This window comes from Dama dama, chromosome 8 (genome assembly GCF_033118175.1).
Source record: "Dama dama isolate Ldn47 chromosome 8, ASM3311817v1, whole genome shotgun sequence".
Classification (NCBI taxonomy): domain Eukaryota; kingdom Metazoa; phylum Chordata; class Mammalia; order Artiodactyla; family Cervidae; genus Dama; species Dama dama.
The window spans coordinates 13,009,478-13,035,155 of record NC_083688.1 but is presented as its reverse complement, the minus strand read 5'-3'; the positions used below and the strand labels follow the sequence as shown (position 1 = coordinate 13,035,155).

The following is a 25,678-nucleotide window of genomic DNA, read 5'->3' as shown; positions in this document are numbered from 1 at the left end:
CAGCTTCCCCTTTTCTGCCCCTGCTCCAGGCTCCTAGTTCCTTCCCCGCCAGTGCCTCAGAGGAGGGGAGGCAGCATCATGGCGCCCCGCGCGGCCGCCATCCGCCAGACCTGCTGCTGCTTCAACGCCCGCATCGCTACCACTGCCCTGGCCATCTACCATGTGGTGAGTGTGCGGGTGGCCCTGGGCGCTGTGTGTGTGTGTGTGTGTGTGTGTGTGAGAAACAGAGAGAGAAAGAGCCCCACCCCCCAACTACTGAACCCCTTGAACGGGAGGACCGTTGCTCACCCCCTCTTCGTAGAACCCCGGCCCCGTCCCTTCCCTGCTCTGGGCCTTGGGGTCCCTCTCTGTCCAAAGTGCGGGCCAGGAGTGGGGTTTGGGGGCGGGGGGACCTCTGCAGCAGTGGCAGGAGTGGAAGGAGGGGGTCCTTGTTCTAAGCGAATGTAGCTCCCGTTCTCTCTGAGGCTCAGTTTCTGCCTCTGTGAAATGGGACCTTCAGCTCCACGAGCTCATTCAGGAGCACACAGCCCCAGATGTGAAAGTGCTTTGGAAACCCGGAATCTCGGGAGGAACGTGAGCCGGGAGTGTTGTCAGGAAATGGGGTCAGGTCACAGGCCCGGCTGTACCGACTCTCTCCCTGGGGCCTGGGCCACTGGAAGGGATGGGAAGCGGGAATCTCCCTTTTGTGCTTCCAGAGGGGCCAGAGTCCTCTTGGCTTGACTTGCATGTGAGTGGGGGGACTGGCCTGGCCCTGGAGACTGGGGCCAGTTGAGGAGGAACAGGCCCCCTGGATCCCCTTCAGAGGCTGGTGCGCACAGCCAGGCGTTGAGTCTTGTGTCTTATAAACTCAGAGTGACTCTGGGCGAGTCATAGCCCCCGCGGGCCAGAGGCTCTCCCTCTGTCTAGGTGGCTGAAGGTTGGGGTTCTCTTTTTGGGCCCTGTCCAGACCCATCCCCCCAGCCCACAGCTCTGAGACACACGCAGCTCACCAGACCCAGTGCCTCCCGCCCAGGGTGACTCAGGGCCTGTGGTTAACAGTTCTTTTATGAGCCTGGAAGGGCTTCCTTAAAATTAGCCTAAATCCGGCAACGCTGCGGCAGGCTGCTGTAAACCGTTCAGACCTGGTTGCATCTGCTTCCTGTAGCAGGCAGAGCCGGCAGGGCCGTGGCCAGAGCCCAGCCTTCAGAGCGCTGGTGCCGCTCAGGGTTCAGCGCACAGTCTCTGGATCCTGACTCTCTGCGCCAGTCCTGGCCTCATCACTTCCTAGCTGTGCAGCCTTGGGCCACTTACTTAACCTCTCTGAATGTCTGTTTCCTCGTCTAAAAAAAAAATGAGCTTGAGAATAATAAATAATACCCCTCTGATGGGGTTGTCACGAGGATCAAGGGTATAGATATCTACGAGGCACGTAGAGGGGCCTGACAGGCAGTTGAAATTATTATTAGCAGGGCCTCAGACGCAGAGCCTGAGGCTGGCACACCCATAAGTCAAGCGGTCAGATCCCCAGAACACTGGTTTTGGGCGGAGTTCAGAGGTTGCTCTGCCAGGCTCCTGCCAGTGTGAGAGTGATTCTGAGAGAAGTGAAAGGCACTTGACTGTCCCCAGACCAAGTCCTTAGGGCCTTTTCAAGCTCTGAGATTGTATCATGTTCTTGGAAACACAGTGTCCTAAGCAGGGGTGTCCCTGTGGGAAGCAGGCCCCTGGGTCTCTACCCTTACTCTGCTGCTAACTGGCCATGCAACCCTGGACAGGCTGCTTCCTGGGGCCTCAGCTTTTCCCTTACAAGACGATGGATGAGGGGTGTGGACTGGCTCAGAGGCCTCAAATGCCGATGCGTTCAGGGCCAGGCAGCTCCTGTAAGTGAGCGCCCTGGGGCCCGTGGACCTCGCCGTGACCTGGGAAGCCTGTTCTGCGTCTGTTCTGGCAGCTGCTTTCTGTTTCCGCCGATTGTTGCTCTGTGGCCCCAGCCGCCACTCTTGTGACATTTGCAGAAACAGGAAACACGGGCTTTTATGTCACAACTTCTGCTGTCTCCGTGTTGGTGACTGATTTGAGAAAAAAAAAAAAGAAATCCCTGGGCAGACCGAGTCAAATCTACTTGCAGGCTGTGGGGCCCGGAGTCTGCCCTGCAAACCCCTGACTTTGTGACTCTTGAGGTTTTCTTTTGCTCATGCCGTCTGAGATCCTCACCTGTACACAGTGACGGGACATCAGCCCCTGCCCACAGAGCTGGAGGAAGTGTGGGTGGGTGATCAGGGAGCCTTCTTGGAGGAGTGCCACTGGCAGAGGTGTAGTCTGGTTCTGAGGACGGTGGATCTGGGAGGGATAGGTGTGCAAAGTTGTGGAGGCTGAGGACTGTGGCTTGCACTTGGGACCCTACACAGACCAACCAGAGGCTTTAGGCTGGGGAGTAGGAGGTGGGAGGGGATTGGATTGATAAGCTAGATGTTGGACCTTGACGACAGGGCACTATTGATATTTGGGACTGGTGCATTCTTTGTTGTGGAGAGTGAACAGTACACTGTCAGATGTTTAGCCACATCCCCTGGCCTTTATTTACAAGATACCAATAACGCCCCACCAGCTGTGATGACCCAAAATATCTCCAGACACTGTGAATGTCTCCTGGGGGTGAAATCACACCCAGTTGAGAACCACCGTCTTTCATGTGGGTCATGGGGAGCCATGGGATGTCCTAGAGCAGAAGGCAGGAGAAGGGAAGAAAAGTCTAGAAGCCGGCCTGGGCAGTATTCTCTGGGCTGGGATGCTTGTTTGATTCCAGTGGAGGATGGTCCGCCTGCCCTCGCTGTGAGAGGTCTTGCTCCTTCCCAGAAAGGGCAGGGCTTTCTCTGTGGCCTGGCAGTCAGGCAGCAGGTGTACTGTCAGGGCCTTGAACATATGGATAGAAAAGTAGAAGCTGCCCTCCAGATGTATTGATCACCTAGAGTGGTGTCATCTGGAGCCAGTCGTGGGTGACAGCCCTGCACACGGAGAGCTATTCGTGGACGGGGCCCCTCTAGGGAGGGTTAAATCAGGCTCTTGTCATCCTGAGACAGTACCACCGTTTATTGAGTCATTGGGGCGTTATTACTGCAGGACCTCCACATCCAGTGGCCGGAGGACCCTCTTCCCCACTTCACTGGGTTTGTGTAGAGGATTCCCTGGGTCACAAATGATTTCTGACCCAAAGTGGCACACCTAGAGGAGTCAGAGAACTTTCATAAATTGGTCTCTTTGGTTCTGGTTTATCTGGCAGCCCAAAGCATGTCTGTCCCAAGTTAATGGCAGGAGATAAGGACCCCAGGAGATCCTTTTGCCGAGAAATATCTCCCTCCCAAGGTGCCTGGACTTCCACTAGAAATTCATTGTCTGATAAAAAGCTTACACCCACAGTGATTTCAGCCCTGTAGTAAGAGGATACACTGAAACAAGGCCAGGAGGAAATGAGACTGATGCTGGCCTTGGCTTGTCTCTGGGTTACAGGTTGCGAAAGCTCTATTTTTTTTTCTACTTTTCTGTATCCTCAGTATTTGCGACAATGAACATGTATTTACTTTTAAAAATAAATGTTTTATTTTTGAACAGTTTTGGATTTACAGAAGAACTGTGAACAGAGTTCCTGTATACCCCCTTTCTGGGCTCCCGGATTGATACCCTTTTACATTAACATGGTGCATTTGTCACAACTGATGAGTCAGTATTGATACACTATTATTAACCATAGCCCATACTTTATTCGGATTTCTTCAGCTTTTCTCTAAGATCCTTTTTCTCTCCCAGGATCCCAAGTTGTATATAGTCATCACGCCTCCTTAGGTTTCCCTGGGCTATGATAGTTTTTCGGATTTTCCTCATTTTTGATGACCTTGACAGTTTTGAGGAATATTAGTCACGCATTTTGTCAGATATTCAACAAATGGGACTTGTCTGGTGGTTTTCTCCTGGTTAGACTTGGACAATGTGTTTTGGGAGGGAGATTGCAGAGGTAAAGTGCCCTTCTCTGCACTGCATATCGAGGGTATACACTTCCACATGTCTTATCACTGTTGATGTTGACCTTGATCACCTGGCTGAGGTCCTGTCTGTTGTGTTTCTCCACTGTAAAGAGACTGCTTCTCCACCAGTGTTCTGCTTGACTAACAGGTCTGCTGGCAGCAGGTTCCATGTCTGAGGCACTGCTAATAAGAAATCACTCAACCTCTATTATTTAAAGGACCCTCTTGTCAATGTGGATTCGCTCTCAACATGTCTTTCTTTTCCATGCCCAGCCCCAGGCCAGCACACAGGCCTGACTCTTCCATGGCCTCTGTCCTCTAGGGGTTCCAACCTACCAAGGAAAAGCTGTGATAACGGTGTTGAAGGATAACAGTGCTGGCTTGGATGGGGGCACAGACAAGCCGCCTTAGCTCAGCCCTGGCATAGAAGATATGGGCTTCTCTGGTTGCTCAGAGGTAAAAAATCTGCCTGCAATGTAGGAGACATGGGTTCGATCCCTGAGTCACACAGGAGACATGGGTTTGATCCCTGAGTCAGGAAAAATCCCTTGGAACCCACTCCGGTATTCTTGCCCGGAAAACCCCATGGATAGAGGAGCCTGGTGGGCTATAGTCCACGGAGCTGGAGTAAGAGTTGGATTCTACTGAGCATACACCAGGTGGAGGCTGGGGATTCAGGCAAGGCTTGTGGGAGGAAGCCTGAGTGCTAAGCATGAACAGGACTTTGCTTGAGAACCTAGAGGAAAAAAGGGCATGCTGGCCGAGGAAGCAGCAGGTGAAGCTTTGGAAGCCCTGAGAAGCTCATGGAGCTGGGATGGAGGGAGCAATGTTTATGAGGTGTGGTAAGGGAGGTTGCAGAGGTCAGCAGGGGTAAGAAACTGGAACAAATCTCTGGCTTCTTTCATGGGTCTCTGCTTGCCCTAGTTCTCTCATTTCATAGAGGAGTGAACAGGCTCCAGAGGGTCCCTGACTTGCTCCAGATTGCACAGGGAGATGGGTGCTCCAGATCTCAGCTACCAGCACACACCTGGTGTGTGGGATGAGCCTCATGGGTGCACAAATGAACTCCTTACCTGGTCCATGGCCCAGGGGTGGTCCGTCTGTCTGAGAGGCCCTTCTCTCACCCAGCGTTCGTTTCCTCTTCATGGTCCAGCTCATAGGAAGAAGCTTCCTCCTCCAGGAAGCCCTCTTGTTGGTCCTCCTGAGAACTGCAGTGGCTCCTCTCTCTCTGCTCCACTTTGGGGCCTGAAAAGATCGTGGACTCTTCTCCATCACTCACTGATGCTGTGACTGAGCAGGCAGTTGCCTTTGCTGTCTGGGCCTCAGTTTCCTATCTATTAAATGGGGCCAGTGGTCCCTGTCTCAAGGGTGATGGTTTTGAAATATTGAGCTGATGTGGCCCTATGAGAGAGGGGGGCTGGCAGGCAAGTGCCCAGTGTGGGCTGTGGGACGTGACCAGAGGCCACTCCCATTTCTAGAGCTCATCTGTTCAGAGTCTAAAAATAGGTCCTAACTGTTAGGTCCATCTGTTAGAACCTCTGCCTTCACGCCCAGTGGCCCCATGTGGGGCAGAAAGAACTTGCTCTGTATGCTGCCTGAATGGGGGGGCGGTGGGGGTAGGGTGGGAATCATGGCCCCTCTCCAGAGCCATGGCCAAGGCACCCTGGTGGGAACTCAGCTGTCCTCCCCATCTCTGGGGTGTGCACCCTGCCTTCTAGCTTATAAAATGTCAGTGGGACCCCTGGACCCACTGGGCCCAATGTGGGGTGGCAGGCAGGGCCTTCTGGGGAGCAAAATTAGTTGGGCTCTTCTTGCTACCCCAGGCCTGGTGGGCTGAGTGATGGTGGCCATTCATCTGTGTGAGGTGGGCCTGGATGGGCCAGACCCCAGACTGAGCCTCATCCCATCCCCACTTCCTGGTTCTCAAGCCCAAGGAAAGAGAAAGAAAGGGCTTCTGGAAATGGAAGGTGGTGAGTGGTGGTTCCAGCCACTGGGGGGTCACCTTGGCTGGAGGGTCCCACTGCTGTCAGAGAGCCATACCAGCCCCGCGGAGGGTCCTCCCTAGTGCAGGGGCTGGGGCCTCACTCAGACCTGGCCCTGTGGCTGGAGGGCAGGGCCTGCGGAGGCCAAGGTTCTCCGTCAGCACCCTAGTCCAGAGCTGCCGCCCCCCACTGCCCCGGAAGGGAGGCTTTTATTTTGAGCCCAGGGCAGTGGCTCAGAACCGGGACTTCTATCTGAGCTTACTGAGGCCTGCATTGGTCTCCCGGGGGACCCCACCCCACTGGGGGCCCAGAGCCTTTCATGAGGCAGGAAGCTGAGCAGGGAGCTTGCAGAGCGAAGGGGCTGGCTGGGCGCCTTCCAGCTCTCAGCCCTGCCTGCTGCAGGCACAGTGGGTCCCTCTCCTTCTCTGAGCTTCAGTTTCCTCCCCTGTCAATGGGGGGCCAATAACCATGACCGGCACAGTCAGAGACTCAAAGAGAGTGAGGTGGGAGACCCAGCAAGTGCCTCACAAATGGGAGCTACCCCTGGAGCCCCCATTTGACAGAAGAGGAAACTGAGGCTTGGACAGGCCAAGCGACTTTGCAGCCTGGGGTAGATCCAGAACAAGAGCCCAAGAGTCCTGCTCGAGGCCCAGGCTTTGCCGCTGTTGCTCCAGACGGTGGCGGGGGAAGGGCAGGTTTCTTGGCAGCTGTGGAGTGGGATTCAACAGAAATATCCGGTGAGCCTTGTTCTTAGAAACACTGAGCCTGTGGGCAAAGATGCGGTCTCTATTTCACCTGTAAAATGAGGGGGAAATGACCTCTCCTAAATGTCATAGTAACACTTATTATCACAGGGGGGGCGTTTGCCCTGAAGGTAAATAAGGAATTGATGCTTTCTGGGGATAGTTTGGGGATGTGCAGGAAGTGGAGGAGGATGGGAGCATGGACTCAGCTTGGAGGCTCACTCGGAGCCCCTAAATGGGTGCCCATAAAGGATGACCAGCCCCCTATCCTCCAGGAATAGCAGAGACCCCCTGGGATTCACCGGGTCAGAAAGTTCACCCTCAGTGCCTGTTCCTTCAGGGGAAGGCTTGCCCTCCTGTCTTCTTTCACAGGGGCAGGTCTGAAAGGTCAAAGGGCAGAGAGCAGAGGGCAGGCCTTGCTGGACTGTCGCACTCGAAGCACAGGCAAGGGACGGGGCTCAGAGGATGACGCACTGGTTTTCCCGGACGTGGGCCCAGAGCGAGCTGCTCCCGTGCCGGCACTTTCCACTTTTCACTGCAAGGTGATGAACCATGGGGTGTGCAATCCCAACCGTGTTCTCTGCCAGCTCCCGGCCTTTGCACGAGCTGTTCCTTCTCCCTGGAGTGTTCTTTCTCCCTTTCCTGCCAACCTCACAGTCACATCCCTGGAAAAGCACATGTCCCTTTAGCATCTCCTGCATCCCTCCACCAGCCCAGCCACCCAGCGGCAGCTACCATTTCCTGGGGGCCTCCTGTGTGCTGGGATGTGCTGAGCCCAGGACACAGTTCCCCAAGAGAAGCTTCTTGCAGTTTCCTAAATGCGCCTCATCCTTTTTTGCTTTTGCTGTTCCCTCTGCCTGGAACACCCTTCCTACTGCCCTTTGGGAGAGATCTTTAATTCTCACCACCTCTCAGAAGCCTTCCTAGAGCCCCGACTCCTAGACCCTGAGTTCTCAGCGTTTCCCCCTAGCCCAGGCTGGCCCCCACCTTCACCTGTGGGGGCCCTGGGGGTCCTGTGGTCTGGCCTGGAGGCGTGAAGGCTCATCCAGGGCTTGGCCCGGCCTGATTCATCTTCGTCATCCCCAGGGCCTGACACGGAGTAGGTGGCTGCCAATCTCAATTGTATTTTACTTTTGCAGAACTTTTATTGATGCATAATTTCTATAAGTACATGTCTTGATGACCTTTTTCAGGATGCAACATCCAGGTAACCTCCAGACTGAGAAATAGGACGGGACCAGCCCCCAAGGGCCCCTGGTGGCCCCTGCTCATCATTACGCGGCCCTCACTGACTTCTTTCAACCCTCGTAGTTCTAGAAGCACCCAGGGATGAGTTGACACATCACGGGCTCTTCTTTTCTCTCAACACTGTGTTTGTGACCTTTCTCTGCATGACTGTGTGTATCCACTTTGTTTCCCCCTTGCTGTATACTATTTCACTGCATGAATATATCAGAGTATGTTTGCCTCTTGTAGGGAGGGGATAGACACGGGTTGTTTCCAGCGTGGGGCCCTTACCATGGCCACGGGGACCTCTGGCTTGTTGTCCACCCCAGGCACGGTCACTTGCTCTTTCTGAAGATCATGTCTTTGGTGGCAGACGTCTGTCAACCTCATCTGCTCCGCACAACAGCCCTGCTAGTGGGTGGGGCCTTCTCTCTGTTTTACAGACGAGGAAACCGAGACGCAGAGGCGTCGAGGGGCCAGGTGGGGCGAAGGAAGGGCGGTTGATAGGAGGAGGGGGCGGGGATGGGAGGGAGGACCGTGCAGCTGGGCTCCCAGGGAAGTGAGGGCGGCCTGGCTGGGGCAGCCGCTGAGCCGTGGCTCTGGGAAGGCGCACCAGTGATGGTATCTAGGCCGGCTGGGGAGGTGTCTGGGGAGATAGCACCGCAGAGGCGGGAGGGGGGAATGGCCCCCACCCAGTTGCCCCTGATAAGCTGTGACAGGAAGTATGGGGTGGGGTTGGGGGAGGGGAGCTTCCTCCCGACACTGAAGCATCTGGTTCTTTTCTCCCATCCTCTGGCTAGACAGCCCTGGGCACCCACCGCCCCCACCACTGCCCCAGGGAAAACAGGGTGGGTGGGTGAGGTGGAGAGGACTGAACTTCAGGGAGGGGGTGATGATGATGATGATGGGAAGGAGGAAGATAACAACAATAATGACAGCCTGAAGGTGCAGGAGTCCATGAGTTCCTTGGCCCCCAGAGCTGGAGGATGTGGGGTCAGGTTGGAGCAGCCCCGGAAGGCTGGAAGAACTGTGCGCTTGGGACCGGTTTCCCATTGTGTGAACCGCTTCATTTCTGTCGGTGAGGGCGGAGGACAAGCCGGGGCCTGACTCCTTGTGCAACCTTGGCTGAGGCACCCACAGGCCCCGTTCTCCTCCGATTGGAAGTGGTTCAGCAGTTCTGACCTCATTGGCTTGTGAGGAGGAGTCAGTGGAGTTAAAAGACAGGAAATGGCCCACGTACCGGCTGTCACATAGTAGATGCTCACTGAGCGTTAGATCTCTCTGTAGATTTTACCCCCTGGAAGCTCAGAGGATAGGTCTCTGCCTGCCTGCTTATGAAAGGTTGGATCCTAAGCCCCTTTAGGAGGTCTGAGAAGCATGGGCCCCCATTCTTGGACTGGGAAATGGTGCTTGATCCCCAGAGTCAGGGGATCTGGTGCCATCACCACCTTCGCCATGACCTTCATCACCACCATCATCACATCATGCAGTCAGGTGTGCCGTGGACATCAGCAGCAACAGCATGGTCTAACAGCCTTTGCAGTTAGTTAATTACAATTCCCAGCAGGCCTGTGGCTAGCTCCGTCACCACCACCCTGCCACCTCCACCGTCACCTCTATCATCACTGCCCGTAGGATCATAACCCAGCCACAGGGCAGCCAGGTCCCTGCCTCCCAGCTCCCCCACCGTTGTCAAGCCCTGACCTGACCCTCTCCTCCATTCAGCGGCGGCATCACCACCGTTATGGCCACGGCCATGTTCAGTAGTGCTCCTATACCCCTGCTCTCCCTCTTCCTCCTCTCCTCCTACAACCGCTGCTGTAGGGAAAGGCAGTTAGAGAAGGCGACGTTTGGGAAAAGAACGAGACCAGCACTTTACAGGAACAGATCCCCTTTAATGAGGCAAGAAGGGGCAGCAGTCAGATAAGTGAGCTGCTGCACTAACCCAAGAAACGAGTAAGTATATATAGGCACGTATGGGGAAATCTACTGTCTTAAGGGGTCCTGTTCTTCTCCAAGGTCGTTCAGAGTAGTTATCTCTTAAACGGCTGGGGCAAGGAATTCTGGACTGGCCAGAAGCTGGGACTATCTAGGAGCTGGGGGTAATCAACCTTAACGTCCATTTTTTTTCTTCGGGTGAGAGAGTTCTTTGTTTTGCATAGAATGGTGGGGAGGACCTGGAGGGGAGTTTTAACTCCAGGCTATTTTGAGCTGTGTACCTTTCCTTCAGCTGCCCTTTTATTTTAGCTCCGGCTGTTTGTTGCTCCTCAGAACCGCCAGGAAAACAAGTAGAAATTCTCCTGGCCTCCCAAGCCACTTCCCCCATCGCAACGGCTTAGGGAAGTTGTGTGTTTGTTTTTGAGAAAGAAGAGCTGGGGTGGGGATGAAAGTGGGAACTGAAACCAGGGAGAAGGCGAGGGAAGAGGTGAGAAAGGGGAATGGAGAGTGAAGGCGGCAGTGGGCGGGCTGAGCGTGGTCAGAACTCTGCGGTCGGTGGCCTAGCCTGAGCCTTGGTGCGGTGTCCAGAGGACTCAAGCTGATGGTTTCTGCAGTATGTTCGCTGTGTGGCCTTGGGCTGGTCACTGCCTCTCTCTGGGCTCCACATGCCCACGGTGAAGTCCCCTCTTTCAGGGAAGAGTCATTCCTGCCCCTGAGTTTCCTTGGATCTGTACTGCCACGCTCCAGGTCTCTTCCTGGAATGCTTTTCTCTCCTCTCTGCTGGAAAACTCCTACTTCTCCTTCAAAGCCGTGGTCAAGCTTTTCCTGTTGGTGAAACCTTCCCGGAGCCTTCCAGACAGCTCTGATCAGTCCCTCATCAGGGACTCTCAGCCTCCTGCATGTCCCATGACATGGCTGTGATCACTCTGGTTACCTGTTGGGTCCCTCTGGGGACTGTGACACCTGCAGGCCAGGGTCAGAGGCCTTTCCAGAAAGGGCCTGGAGGCGGTGTGTGCTCAGAGAGTGTTTACTGGATGAACAAACAAGGGAGCAGGTGTACACCTGCCCAACAGTGTGTACTGATGGGGCATTTGCTATATTCCAGGCTCAGGGCTGGAGTGCTGTTTGACCTGATAGCAGCCCTGCCAGGCAGGTCCATTTATTATCCCATTTCCCAGAGAAGGAGACTGAGGATCAGAGAGGTTAGGAGCTTGCTCAAGGGCACAGAGCTGGGGTAGGGGCAGGGTCACTTGAGTCCAGCACCCTGGCTCTTAGCTGTAACTGACCAAAGATGCCATGATGGAGGAACAGGTGGGCAAGTGAATGCCGTGTGCCCGGGCATTGTGGGAGGAGAGAAGCTCCATTCCTGTCCCAGGAGGGCATGAATCATGGCCCAGGCGGGCGCTCAGACTCAGGGAGAGGACAGCTCTGCTCTGGTGGGAGGAGGGAGGTGAGGGGAAGGGGAGGGCCAGGTGGCCTGGGCAGTCTGGACTCTTGGGGTTTCCTGGTCTCTCCCAGCGTATGCTATAGGTAAGTCAGGTACTTTCTGGAACTACAAACAGCTCTTGGTTGGGGACTTGGGTGGAGCAGTGAGGACTTTCTGATGAGTGGGGTACATTCCGGGGTGGGAGACCCTGGGCAGCCTGGGTGTGACATGCCATGGGCGGCAGGAGTTGAGCCATTCCAGTGAGAATGGGGGTGACTCTCTTCATTGGCTGGAGGGGATGAGCTGAGGTCAGGGAGGAGCCAGGACTCGGCCAGGGTTATCTAGCTGTGAGACAGTGGGAGAGGCCTCTTCTACCCCAGCTGTTGTCCCTTGAACTGTGGGCGTAGGGTCGGTGGCCTGGGGAGGGCTGGCAGATGGTTGGTGAGACCAGGGCTGGGCCCCAGATCAACCACTCAGCCTGGAGTGGAGCCTGGACTCTGGGAGCCCAGGCAACAGGGTTCATATCCCAGCCAGGCCACATGACTCAGGGCACGTGAATTTTCCTCATCTCTAACATGGGGAAGATATTGGCTCTCTTGCAGGGTTTTGGGAGATGGCGGTGCAAGCCTGTAGATACAGGTCTGAGCACAGAGCGGGTGCTCAGGGAATGTCAGTTCCTTCATCTCCTGTGGAACTGAGATGCCTGTCTTCCTCCTGGATCAGGGACTGGTGTCTTCCATTGACGGTTAGAGGCCAGCAGGGGGTCTGAGTCAGACTCTGAGGTTGCTCTGCAAGGGGTCTGAGTCAGACTCTGAGGTTGCTCTGGGGTTGGTTCCTGCCTCTGTGAGCCTCCAGGTTCTTATCTGGCAAATGGGGACAGGATTATCTCTCTCCTCCTACCGGAAGGTTGGGTGAGAAGGTGAAACGGGGTAAAGGAAGAGCTTGGTTTTAAGCACAGGTGGTCTTTTACAAAAGTGGAAATGCTTCTAGTGTCTGCTGCTGCTTCTCACACAAGCTGTGGGAGGTGGAGGAGGCGGCCGAGGGAAGGGGAGGCGGGGCCCTTGCTGGCTCTACTGGGCTCTCACATGGGAGTGGGGGAGGAGGGCAGACCTCAGGCAGAGCCAGGAGGTGGGGAGATGCTGGGAGGACACTGGAGCGGGGAAGAAAATCAGATCTAGCGCTCACTGGCCTGGGGTCCCACAAATGACCAGCTGAAAGGCTTTGGACAAGTTACCGGACCTCTTTACGCCTCACTTTTCCCGTCTGTGAAATGGGGGTGGGAGCATTAAGAACAGTCCCTTTGCTGGATTTGGGAGGATCACGGAGATGGTGTGGGTGGTGAACCGGGCATGGAATCAGGCTGTATAAATGTCCCCCCTCTTCCCTCTCCTTCCTGAGATCCCAGGATATTCAGGAGGGGGTGGTTGGAGAGGGGTAGTTAGGACGCTAGTAGCAGGATTGCAGACACGGCAGCAGGGCTATGGGAGAGTGTTAGGGCCAGAATTGAGAATCTCGGGAATGATTTGTGGGTTGGCACCGGCTTCCAAAGTGGGGTGATACCCAAGGTGACCACTGGGGCCTCAGAGTGACAATATTACAATTTCTGAATTGTTCAGTCATGTTCTCTATTCATTTCTGGGTATGTTGTGTATAGGTTTTATGATGTTCACTCTAAACCAGGATGGTAGCACATGCGTATAATTTGGGAATCAAGAAACAGAGAGTAGTGTGTGCAAACGATTTTATTGACATAGGTACATGATCAGAGTATCTGAGCCCTCTGGAGTCAGGAAAAGCAGCATTCCGAGGTGACTTGGGGAGCGGGGTGTGTGGGAAGGCATCGGGATAGCCCTGGGACACTGGGACTCCAGTCTCCTCATTGTCCCCAGCTTGCTGTGTGTCCTTGGTCCAGCCACCTAACCTCTCTGAGCTTAGAAAATGAGCAGAAGGAGTTTATAAAAGAAGCAGACAGACTCTTTCTAGCAGCTAGAGGTCGAGACTGTCTGATTCTGAGTTTCGTCCTAGACTCAGACAATCCTGGACTCTTGGGACTTCAAAGGCTTCCTGTATCACGGCTGACAGATCCTCATGCATTTCTAAGCCCGGCTGTGGCGAGTCATCTGTGCTCTGCTCGCATATCCCAGGGAGCCCCAGAGCTTACCATCTTTCAAGGTGCCCTGTTCTGTCCTGAACTGAGCCGTCACGTGCCTCCCTTTCTCTTTCCCTCTTTACAGGGGAAACTGGGGGAAGAGGGGCTGGAGCGCCAGCCTTCAGGAGGTGAGGAAGCAGCCTTTCTCTCTCCGAGCTGTTTCCTGTGGGTACCAGCCACAGCCCCCACCACATCTGCCTTCTGCCCTGAGCTGCTTTTGTCCTGTTGAAACAAAACCTTTTTCACCAGGTAGAGGGGGCCCCATGTCAACTCACACCAGCCAAAAGCAGCTTATGCTGAGCACCCACTGAAGGGCTTGAAGCTCAGTGCTTTGCAAACACAATTTATTTCCCGTTAAATCCAATGCTTGCCAGTTTCCAGATGAGGGAATTCGGAGAAATAAAGTGACTTGCTCAAGGTCACATAATGACCTGGATTTGTATCCATCTCTGCCTGACTCTGGAGCCTAGCTCCTCATCAGTCTTCTTTGCTGTTCCTTTCTGCCCCCTGAACAGGATGTAATATGGCAGGAAGACAAATTGAAACCTATGTCTGAGCTAAAAAAAACCCATCACAAGTCAGCCAGGGGGAAACAGATGGTGGGTGTCTAGTTGTTTGTCAGCTGAGCATCAGTTACTAGTGCAGGGCCGCCTAGAAAGCCCATGCAAACTTGGGCCATATTAATAGAGGTAGGCCATCCACTGCAAGGGAGGAGACAGTCTTTTTCACAGTGTGGTCAGATGGCACCTGGAGAAGTGTGTGTGTATGATGGGGAGAAGGCTTGCTGTAAGGACATGAACTCAGTGAAGATTAAGTTTGCTGTGGATGGAAGCATTCAAGTAGAGGCTGCATGGTATAGGATTCCTACCTTAGAAGATGGAGGGCAGGGATAAGGTGACCTCTGAGGTCCTTTGAAACTGCAGCGTTGTGGCTGAACTACAGCTATTGCCAGGACCGCAGCAATGCCCTTCAGGTTTGCCCCTTCTCTGTCATTCTTAGCAAGGGTCCCCTGAGGGAATAGGATTTATCTATTCATCCATCCATCCATCTGTTCATTCATCTACAGCAGCTAGAGCAGTGAACAAGAGAGACACAGTCCTTTCCTCAGTTCAACTCAGTCACTCAGTCATGTCTGACTCTTTGCGACCCCATGGAGGGCAGCACGCCAGGCCTCCCTGTCCATCACCAACTCCCAGAGCTTACTCAAACTCGTATCCATTGAGGCACTGATGCCATCCAACCATCTCATCCTCTGTCATCCCCTTCTCCTCCTGCCTTCAATCTTTCCCAGCATCAGGGTCTTTTCCAGTGAGTCAGCTCTTCCCATCATGTGGCCAAAGTATTGGAGTTTCAGCTTCAGCATCAGTCCTTCCAATGAACACCCAGAACTGATTTCCTTTAGGATGGACCGGTTGGATCTCCTTGCAGTCCAAGGGACTCTCAAGAGTCTTCTCCAACACCACAGTTCAAAAGCATCAATTCTTCGGCGCTCAGCTTTCTTTATAGTCCAACTCTCACATCCGTACATGACTACTGGAAAAACCATAGCTTTGACTAAATGGACTTTTGGTGGCAAAGTAATGTCTCTGCTTTTTAATATGCTGTCTAGATTGATCATAACTTTTTTTCCAAGGAGCCAGCATCTTCTATAATCCAGAGAGAATAATAGCAACAGCAATAATAGCACAGACTGTGCTTATTATTTGTCAGGTACTTTAAGTGAATCATGCCATCTGGCCCTCCTACAACCTTATGAGACAAATATTAGTATTATCTCCATTTGCATGTGAGGGTTGAGAAACCAGGAGGACTGGCATTCATAGATCAGAGGCTCCCAGGTCTGAGCTGATGATCCCAAGAACTTGAATTTCTGTTATGCTCAGATGCTGTGACTAAGATCTTGTGATGTCCAGAGCCTGTCGTTATAAAAAGGGGTACACAGCAGGGGCCCAGTCCCTGGTGAGAGTCTTCCGTTTCCTCCACTTCCTCAAGCCTGACCTTCAGTAGTCACAGTTACCGCTTCGCTAAGAACTGGGTGTGGTTCTTAGTGCTGTCCGGCGATGTTCTCCTTTACTTCCCCCATTAGTCTCCTTAGGTAGCTCTCAGGTTTATCCCCATTTTACAGATGGGGAAACTGAGGCACAGAGAGGTCAAATAATTTGCCCACATTCACATAGCTGGGAAGAGGAAGGTTAAGAGCTTGAGCTGCCTCTCTGTCTAGGCCACGCTGTATCCAGGATGCCTCACTGCCCGGCATTCCACCTCCTCCAGGACCTCTCTTTACAGGCCCCGACTGCACAGTTTTGGGGTGTGAGGGTTGGTAGTGGGGCTGTGCAGACCCCGGCTCACTGACGCTCTGTTCTGCCCCCAGATCATGAGTGTGTTGCTGTTCATTGAGCACGCGGTGGAGGTGGCCCACGGCAAGTCCTCCTGCAAGTTCTCGAAGACGGGCTACCTCAGGATCGGTAGGTCTAGGGGAAGCTGAAGGGTGGGGAGGGGTGAGGGGAGAGGCGCCGGCCAGGGGTGGGCCAGCTGGGGCTGAGGCCCTGCCACTTGTCCTTTCTGACGTCTGCAAGTGGAGAAATTCCCACGTGTCCGTACGGAGTCTCCAGGTGTGAGAGCAAATAGGAGGGTGCTGGCGGCTCAGACAGTAAAGGGTCTGCCCACAGTGCGGGAGAGCCAGGTTCGATCCCTGGCTCAGGATGCTCCCCAGGAGAAAGGGAATGGCAACCCACTCCAGTATTCTTGCCTGGAGAATCCCATGGACTGGGGAGCCTGGCGGGCTACAGTCTATGGGGTTGCAAAGAGTCGGCCATGACTGAGCGACTGACCCACTTTGCAAACCTAACCAGCCTTTCTAGGCTGCACTAGTGGCAGGGACAGCAGGACTCTCCCCTGCTTACCCCAGACAGCCGCCCGTCCCTCGGCTCCTCAGCATGGGCTCAGCCCCTGCTCACCTCTCTGGTCTCATCTCTCGTCTCTTTCTGCTCCCACCACGCCACCCTCCCCCTGCAGCGCCGACCACATCGAGCTGGGCCCTGTCTCGGGGTCCCTGCCTGGCCTCCTGGCTCACGGGCCACCTCCTCAGAGGCCTTCCCAGGCCCCTGCCACCCCGCTCCCTCTCTTGCACCATCCTTGTTACCTGAAATGTTCTGTTTGCAACTTGGTAGTTCCTCGAGACTGAGAACTGCAGGAGAGTGGGTCCTGGGCGTTCTTGCTCACGGGCATAGTGCCCACACCAGAGGTTCCCAAAGTGTGGTCCTTGGAACCTGGAATGCCTCCCTAGAAGGCACTTCTGGGCCTCTTACCGCTCTCTTTGCCTTGCAGCCGAACTGGTCTCCAGCTTCCTGCTTATCACCATGCTCTTCATCATCAGCTTGAGCCTGCTGGTTGGCGTGGTCAAGGTGAGGGCCTGGTTGGGGAGGGGCAGGGGAGTTGGGACCTGGGGGGTGGGCATGGAACGCTCCCTGCCCTCCTGCCCTCTCCTATTCACACCCACTACATGGGCAGCCCTGGATGCTGAGAGGTGGGAGGCAGGTATTTGGCAGAGATCCAACTTGCACCCTGAGATCTTCACACTTAGCTTTCGGAAACCCTCCCCTTTTTCCATGCCAGACCCCTCGGGCTGGAGGCCCCGGTTTCCTATGAAAATATGTCCTCCACGGGTGAGGGTGTGCTCAGCCAGCTGTGGCCGCTGCTCATCACCGACACTTTGGCTGAACTAGCTGCCGAACCACATCCTTTTGAACTGCAGGTGGTGGCAGGGAATTTGGTAGAGAGAAAAGGAAGGGGCATTTTGAGGCTTAGGTGGAGGGGAGGAAAGCAGTGGATTTTGTAATCAGTGAGAGGAGCCCAAGCAGAGGGGAGGGTGTAGATGCTTCTAGCTCAGTGCCATCCAGCTAGTGGATGAGAGAGACAGGCTGAGGCTCAGCCTCCTGCAAAGAGGAACCTGTCTGTCCCTTGGCACCCCTGGGAGTGGGCAGGAAGCCAGGGCCCAGGTCACACACTCATGGGAGTGGGCCCCAGAAAGAGAGTCCTTCCTGGGCAGATGGTGGGCTGGGCATCCCAGGACCAGCAGGGTTGGGTGGTGATTTGGTGCTGGTTTGGAACGTCTTCACCTTGCTCCAAACACCACTGTTCACTCCCTAGCTAAGATCACTCTCTCGGGAGCCCTGCATTGCAGGGAGGGCTTTCGCCTTGGTTCCCGGTGGTTCCTGGGGTGTCGTGCTGAGATACAAATGGTCCTGCTAGGAAAATGGATCAGATCGTCCCTGAAGCTTCTGAGCTTTAGCCTGGGCTGATTCTGCTGCCTCCTGAGCGATTTTGGATAACCACATGAGAAACCACGAAACCACCTTTTCTCTGATTTTGTCCCCAACTGTGGGTTCCTATGAATTCATACTGGTCACAGTGGTCACTTGCTTTCAGTTGAAGGAGAGGGATGTCAGCCTCGGCCTCCCAGGGCCTCTCACTGTGACTGAACATCTCGGGAGGCACGCTACACAGAGGCCAGACCCATTGTTAAAGCAGCGCAAGCTTTCTTTTTCACACCTTCAGGCCTTAGCTCCTGCCAGCCCTGCTGCCTCCAGTGCCCCCCCCCTCCTCCCCTGCTTCTTTCCAGCTGTAGTCCCAGTGCCTCCACTTCCAGGAAGTCTTCTCAGATTCCTTTTCATCTGTCAAATGGACACAAAGTCTTTCCTGCTTGGGTTCGTAAGAGTGAGTTGAGGCAGACCCGGGTCCTAGAGCCCCGCGCACTTATCTCTGTAGGTGAGGACTGTTCCTGGTGTTCCTGCTGTCTCCCAGGACACCGAAACTCGGGCCTGGGTCTTGCCTTCTCCCCGTGTCCAGAGTCTCGCTCAGAGGAAGGCATGTGGATCCCCACGGGGTAACCTCAGCTGAGCTGCACAGATGATTTGGGAGAGCATAGAGTTCCCAGGGAAGGAAGGACGTTGTAGGCCAGGTGGGGGGCGCCAGGGACCCTCAGGCTGCATGGGACAGCTTGTGCAAGGGACCCCAACCATGCTGGACTTGCCTTTCAGAACCGGGAGAAGTACTTGCTGCCCTTCTTGTCCCTGCAAATCATGGACTTCCTCCTGTGCCTGCTCACTCTGCTGGGCTCTTACATCGAGCTGCCCGCCTACCTCAAGTTCGCCTCCCGGAGCAGCAGGCGGGTGGTGAGTATATCCCGGGTCCCCGTCCCGTGCCTCCCAACCTCCAGCGGGGGGGGACAGAGGCGCTCAGGCCGGTGAGAGCGGGAGCCCACAAGGCCCCTTTGTAGTTGGTAAGCTTGAGCAAGTCCCTAAGCCCCTTCAAATCACCCCACGTTTCTTCCTGTAAAATGTGTCTGAGATCATGTCTCATCCATATGTCTAAGTATTAATTGGGGAATGCGTGCACAAGGCGCGTGGCATGTGGTAAGTAAGCATGGAACAGAGGTGAATTTACACCATAGGAAAGGGGACGCCCCATTTCTGTCCCCAGCTCCTGCTTTGTCCCTCCTTTGTAACCACGTTGAAGAAAGGAAGGGAAAGATGGTGAGCATCCTTGGTGGGAATGCCCATGACACCTGGTGCCAATCACTGACTGCTTCGTAGAGTTGCTTTCACACTTCTCCTGTCTGTGGCCTTTGAGGAGACTGACAAGCTATACTGCAGATGACCCTGGGCTGGCAGTCAGGACACCCTGGCTTTTTTCCTGGGTCTGCAGCAGCCTGTGGTGGCAATGTCTGAGGAATGAGCTTCTGTTTCTTTCTGGGTACCATGGACCAGAGAATTGTTGGTGTTTCTGGCTGGCAGTCTCTCAAACTGAGGATCCAGTCTGTGCCCCATGGTACCCAGGCTTTTGGGTTTGGGCTGACTTGCTGGTCTGTCTTCTTCCTCCAAAGAGCCCTTCCAAGGTCCCACTGATGACCCTACAGCTGTTGGACTTCTGCCTGAGCATCCTGACCCTCTGCAGCTCCTACATGGAGGTGCCCACCTATCTCAACTTCAAGTCCATGAACCACATGGTAAGTCTGGGCTGAGGGTTCACTGCCATCACTGATGGTGTGGCCTTGAGTGAGTTGCTTCCCCTGTCTGTGCCTCAGTGCTTAGGCTGGGTTCTCTGAAAGTGGAGCTGGGTGGGGAGATTCTTGTGCGAGTGATTTCCTGAAGGAGAGTTCTCAGGAAGAAATCTGAAAGGAGCCAGGGAAGCAGGTTAGACAAAAGGAAGAAGCCAGGCAGATATGTGGCTTTAGGAGTAGCCCTGCGGGATCCCAGAGGGCACCCTGCAGTGTGAACTGCAGTGCAGAGATGGTGATAGTTTTTCATTGCTCTCTAACAAATGATCCGCAAACATAGTGACTTAAAACGATAAGCAATTGATATCTCAGTAGTTTCTGAGGATCGGGAATTTGGGAGTGGCTTAGCTGGGTTGGTCAGATTCAGGGTCTCTCTTGAGGTTGCCTTGAGGGCATGTGACTGTGGACTCCGAGGGCTTTTCTAGGTCTGGAGGATGCACCCCCAGGCTGGCTTACTGGGGCATGGCTCTGGGGCTCTTTGCCTCGGTTCCCAACTCTGTGCACCTTTGAGAAGGCTGCTTGCGCATCCTCCTGTCATGGTTGCCAGCTTTCCCCCAGCGAGTAGCCGAGTGAGGAGATGAGCAAGGAGGAAACAGCCATGTGGTCTCTGAGGTCACATGTGCCTATGGCACATCCTATTGTTTGTGAGAAGTGAGTCCATAAGTCGAGCTCACACTCAAGGGAGGAATGTCAAAGGATATGTGCACATATTTGCATATGCCACAGGGGTTGTCCCCCCAGAGCAGGACCTTCCATCAACCAGTCCTGCTGTGAGCTGCCCCTAGGGGAGGTGACATGCCCCCCAGGTATTTCAGGTTTAGGTGGATCTGTCAGCCAAGACTATCCTCCGGAGAAGGACATGGTTGGGGGGTGGGGTGGGGAACAGGAGCACCAGCCAGATAAGGGTCATCTGGATGGGCAACAGCTGCATTTGCCTCTCTGGGTTTGCTCCCCTGCTAGACAAGGCTGATGGTAGGTTGCACTGGCCTCCCAGGGACCTTGCAAGGATCATCTGAGATAACGTGTTCCTATGTGCGTGGAGAGCTGGCTTTTATTCCTGTTAGAGTTCTTTAGGGCAGAGGCACTGAAATGGCTCCCAAATCTGTTGCAGAATTACCTCCCCAGCCAGGACGGTATGACTCACCACCAGTTCATCAAGATGATGATCATCTTCTCCATCGCCTTCATCACTGTCCTCATCCTGAAGGTGAGTGGTCCTTGCCCCACGGCTCAGGAAGGAGTGATGAGCTTGTGCTGCACTGGGCCCTCCCATGCCAGGCTGTTAGGAGGCAGGGAGGCGTGTCTTCCACTTCTGCCCTCACTGCTGTTGGCTCCAAACTCCAGTGCTCCCCACACCAGCTCCTCTGACCCCACATGGGATCCTCAGGAACCCCCTATTTAGAGCAAGTGGATCTGTGAAGACCCAGCTGGGTTTGTCAGGGACTTAATGTGTGACTCAGAGAAACCCTGATCTAGGGGAAGGAGGAGCTATTCTGTCTGGAATTAGATTCAGAAAGACCTGGATTTGAATCCCAGCTTTCCCTTCTGTAGCTGTATGGTTGGTTTTCAAGTCACTTCTCTCTGGGTCTTGGGTCTCACCTGTGAAAGGCACATCCTATGTCTTGCTTTGCCCGCGTCAACAGTTTTATGTGATTCAGGCACCAAAATGTAGACAGGTCCTGAGGTCATATTATTAGAAGTTTCGTGATGAGAAAGAGGAAGGAGATCGGTTTTATTTTTCTCGGGAATAGTCAGACCCAGAGGATAGAGTTCCATTTCAGGTCCCAGTTCTCAGAGATATGGTGACAGGAGTGTGTTAATTGTATCAGTCGCTAAACACATACTGATACATCTCTGGTCAATAATGGGCTTCCCTGGTGGCTCAGTGGTAAAGAACCTGCCTGCAATGGTCAGTAACATTTGAGTAACAAAAGATGTGCTAATACCTCTCTGGTCAGTAATGTGTTAATAGCAGCACAACAGGAAGATGAAGGGGCTAGACAACTCTGCTGTCTTAGGGAGTCAGTGAAACCGGGGCAGTTCAGCTTGAGAAAGAAATGACTCAAGGGGGATGTGATCACTGTCTCCAAGTACCCGAAGGACTCTCATGGGGATTCTAGAGGCCACAGTGGGGACCTGTGGCCGGAAGCCACAGGGAGGCTGATGTTGACTCAAGAGAAGGAAGGGCTTTTAAAAGCGTTCTTTTCTGATTGTGAAAGTAGCATATGATCGCTGTAGAAATTTAGAAACTACCGATGAGCAGAAAGAAGACGATCAGCCCACCATCCACCACCTCTCAGAGAGTAGCACCTCGGATATCTGGGTGCATTTCCGCCCCCTCTTTTTTTACGGGTGGTGTTACCAGACATCACTGCCTCCTTTCATCTGAGGCCCTGAGCAGTCTCTGCTCTCAATGACAAACTGGAAACAGCTTCACTGCTTTTAACCCTCCCTCAAAGGACTGAGCTATCACAAGAGCATCAGTCATGCTCAGTGAGAATATTTCTGAAGGCTTGGGGGAATCCAAGTAGGGGGTTCACATCATACATGCTGCTAGAGAAAGGTGCCCAAATGCCAGCACAGAACTCCACCCCCAGGCCTCTCCTATTCTTTATTTTCATCCAGTGAGGGAGGGTGCTTCACTGGCCACCCTCCACCTGCTTGCTTTGCCTGGGCCCTTCATATTTCATTCTTTTATAGCTCATTTTATTTGTTTTGGCTCCCTCTAAGTCTCCATCATGGGACTCCATAAGGCAGGGGACCTTCCAGATACCTTGCTTAGAAGGCAGTTTAGGGGCAGAGAGAGACTTACTGGCTCTTGTTCCTTGAAAGCACCCCTGGGGACTTCACTCCCCACCCTGGAAAACTTCTCCCCAATTCTTATATCAATTGCTAAGAGAAAACTATTGCTCATGTCATCTGATAGATATATGCATCTGTACATATAATTTTTATGCATTGATAAACACTACTGCATACAGTTTGGTAATTTGCTTTTAAAAAAAATCAACATATCATAAGCGATTTTGTAGAAAACTTTTCTGGCTGTTAGCTCTGTCTCGGGAGGGATGGAGCCACCTTAGGAGGTAGTGAGTTTCCTGTCCCCGGGGTGAAGAAGCAGGATCTGCAGGAATGTTGCCAGGGTGGCTGGAGGGTAGCCCAGAAGCCTCCCCAAAACTGCCCCCCTGTGCTGAGTCTGTGGGGCAGTGAAAAGGGAAGCACTTTGGATGCCTGAGACTGGCAGGTGAGCCCCCCTCCAGCCAGAAGAGGGGTCTGAGCAGCAGCAGTTGAATGTGGCTTTGGAGGTGAACTGGGGCTCCCCAGGAAGCACCTAGCATCTGTCCCAGGCCTGCTGGGGTGGCAAGAAGGGGATCATGAAGCATAGCCTGACCTGGGCCTTTTTTCCAGGTCTACATGTTCAAGTGTGTGTGGAGATGCTACAGATTCATGAAGTACATGAACTCAGCTGAGGAGAGGAGTGGTTCCAAGATGCTACAAAAGGTGAGCCTGCTGGGCAGTCAGGTCCCAGGTCTGCCCCTCACTGTGTCACTGAGGGCAGGTCTCTCTGCCTGGCTCGGTCTCAGTTTCTCCACTCATGAGATGAGAGTTGGACCAGAAGAAGTGTGAAGATCCCTTTCCACTCTGATTGTCTAGGATTCTGTTCATTCACTCACGCATTAAACATCTTCTGCCTCTTACTCTTTCTTGGCCTCACATCCAACTCTTGGGATGCAGAGAAAATTAAGATGCCACCTTGTTCTGGAGGAGAGCATAGTCCAGAGTGAACCTAGACATGGAGATTCAGTCACAACTTGCTGTGAAGCTCAAGGGCAATGGGAGCACAGAGGAGGCACCTAGCCTTATCTGGGGCTTCAGGGAAGGCTTCCTGGAGGAGGTGGCACCTGACCAAAACTTAGACTGTCAGTTGGTACAAATTAGCTGAGAAAGGGGAAGGGATCTTCCAGGAAGAAGGGTGACATGCACTAAGAAGCAGCTGATTGGAGAAATGATGCAAAATTGCAACTGGTTTAAATTATTGAAGGCTCAGTTTCCTCATCTGTAAAATGGGGATTGTATTGGTTAAGACTTTTTTTGGGTTGCTAGTGTCAGAAACCCAACTCAATCTTACTTACGTTAAAAAAAAAATAGGGAATTTATTAATTTGTAGAACTTGAAAGTCCAGTGTAGGTCTGGTTCAGGTACAGCTGAGGCCTGATGTCCAGAAATGATTTCATTTTCGGACATCCCTGTCTGCATGGTGACAAAATAGCTGCCAATAGCCCTAGACTGACATCTCACCCTCTAAGTAACCCCAACAGAAAGAAAGACATTCTAGGAGCATGTCTGATTGGGCCAGCCTGGGTTACAAACCTGTCCCCAAACCAATGATGGATTCCCAGGGGGGATGAAATTCTACTTTGAGTGACCACCCCAGGTCTCATATCCACTCCCTTAGGTCAGAAGGATGATCAGTTCTTCTGAAAGCGCATGGACTGAGAAAGTTTTCCCAGGGAGAATGGTATACTGTTCTCAGAACAAGGGGGCTTGATGCTGAACAGGCAGAAGCAAGTCCATCCGCACCTGTCTTGTTCGTGTAATGCCAGCACATAGTTAGTACCCAAAGCATGCTAGTCGTCATCCTCATCATCATTTTCATCATCTTGCCAGAGGTGGGGATTGGAGCTGCTTGATCCCGGGTTGGGATGGTGGTCCCATCTGGTCTGTTCTCAATCCTCATCTCTCTGTCTCTCCCAGGTGGTCCTGCCATCTTATGAGGAAGCCGTGTCTCTGCCATACAAGGTTCCGGAGGGGGGCCCAGCACCACCCCCGTACTCAGAGGTGTGACGCTCGCCAGGCCCCAGCCCTGGTGCTGGGAGGGGCGGAGCTGCCTCGCAATCCGCTTCTTTGCTTTGGTGGCCCCCGTGGCCTGGGTGAACCACTTGGCTGACTTCAGGACCATCCGCTTGTGTCCCCCTCGCTGGCCTGCTTTTTCTGCGGGGCCTGGGAGATGCTCACAATGGGTCAACCCTTTTAGGCTGAATGATTCCTCGGGTCTCAAAAATTCAGTCCAACAGCCCTTGGCTTCTTTCGATCAGCTCTGACATTGGTCTACATGATTGGTCTTTCTAAAGTCAGTGAGTTTGCTTATGTAACTCTCAACTTGACCAGTTTTACTAAGGGGCTGACAAATCAAAAACACACTTGTCAGTTCAGTGAAAATAATGTGGTCAAACAACAAAGTCCATTGCATTGATTTGTAAATAGTTGTCAATTCACAGAGCAATTTAGTCAAGTAATCATCAGTTGATCCTCCCCACCAAATACATATGTCCAGTTTCTTCCAATAGTTGCTTAAACAATGATTAAGTCAGCCAACCCTCAGTTAATTTAGTGATAACATCCAATAATAAAAAAAAAAAACTCAAATTAGTCCCTAAACCATTCAATTCAATCTAGTCCAATAACCCAACTGCCTGCTGTGGTCAGTTCAGTCCTTGTGAGTCCTGAATAATTGTTCATTCAAATGAAAATGCAATCAGACATTTGCCAAAACAGGAAGTAGCAGTTGTTTTAATCATCAAACAGCCCCTACAGACACATAATAGGTTTGCTAAAGAGTTGTCATCCTCAACAACCAGTCACTCATGGCCAGTGTGGTCACATAGCCATGGGTCCTGGGAAACGGGTGTCCTCAACCGCGGTCATCTCTAGCAACGCACTATCGGCCCATTCTGTGGCCTGTCCGCCGCCAGTTAGCCGTAGGCTACCCAGCTCTGCCTGACACTTGGGTCAAGCAGAAATTCAGCCCTGAAATCAGGCAAATGCATTTGTTGGACTAAATCCACAGGTTAGTTCAGTCAAAACAGGCAAACCCTTTGTGGGCACAGACCCAGCCCTTGGGGCTTATGTTGGTGGGGCCATAGGGAAGGTTTTGGTACCTGTACCACCTGTTCTGTCTGCCTCCCTGGGGGCCAGGATTTCTGAGGGCACAGATCCAAAGGTGGAGAGAAGGCCACAGAGGCAGGTTCTCTGGGGTCTGTGAGGGGGGTGCAGAGGGAGAGGGCTGTGCAAGGGGCTCCCCACCAACACCCCTTGTGTCATTGCTTTGTGTGATGGGGAAGAAGTTTTAATAAAGCAGCAACACGCTTCTCTTTGGCTC

General features: G+C 53.3%; 1 protein-coding gene across 1 annotated transcript; it reads left to right on the top strand.

Annotated features, from left to right (window-relative positions):
* Nucleotides 1-25,668, top strand: LAPTM5 (lysosomal protein transmembrane 5). The gene is made up of 8 exons (XM_061148403.1): nt 1-165; nt 15,832-15,925; nt 16,788-16,864; nt 18,500-18,634; nt 19,345-19,467; nt 20,630-20,725; nt 22,927-23,019; nt 24,274-25,668. The coding sequence occupies exons 1-8, from the start codon at nt 79-81 to the stop codon at nt 24,361-24,363; spliced, it is 795 nt and encodes a 264-aa protein (XP_061004386.1). The 5' UTR covers nt 1-78; the 3' UTR covers nt 24,364-25,668.
* The last annotated feature ends 10 nt before the right edge of the window (nt 25,669-25,678 follow it).

Bases quoted from the DNA above. Each gene is read 5' to 3' on its own strand.
- LAPTM5 (XM_061148403.1), top strand. From the start codon at position 79: ATGGCGCCCCGCGCGGCCGCCATCCGCCAGACCTGCTGCTGCTTCAAC. The intron at 15,926-16,787 runs GTAGGTCTAGGG...TTTGCCTTGCAG, and splicing joins GACGGGCTACCTCAGGATCG to CCGAACTGGTCTCCAGCTTC. The intron at 23,020-24,273 runs GTGAGCCTGCTG...TGTCTCTCCCAG, and splicing joins GTTCCAAGATGCTACAAAAG to GTGGTCCTGCCATCTTATGA.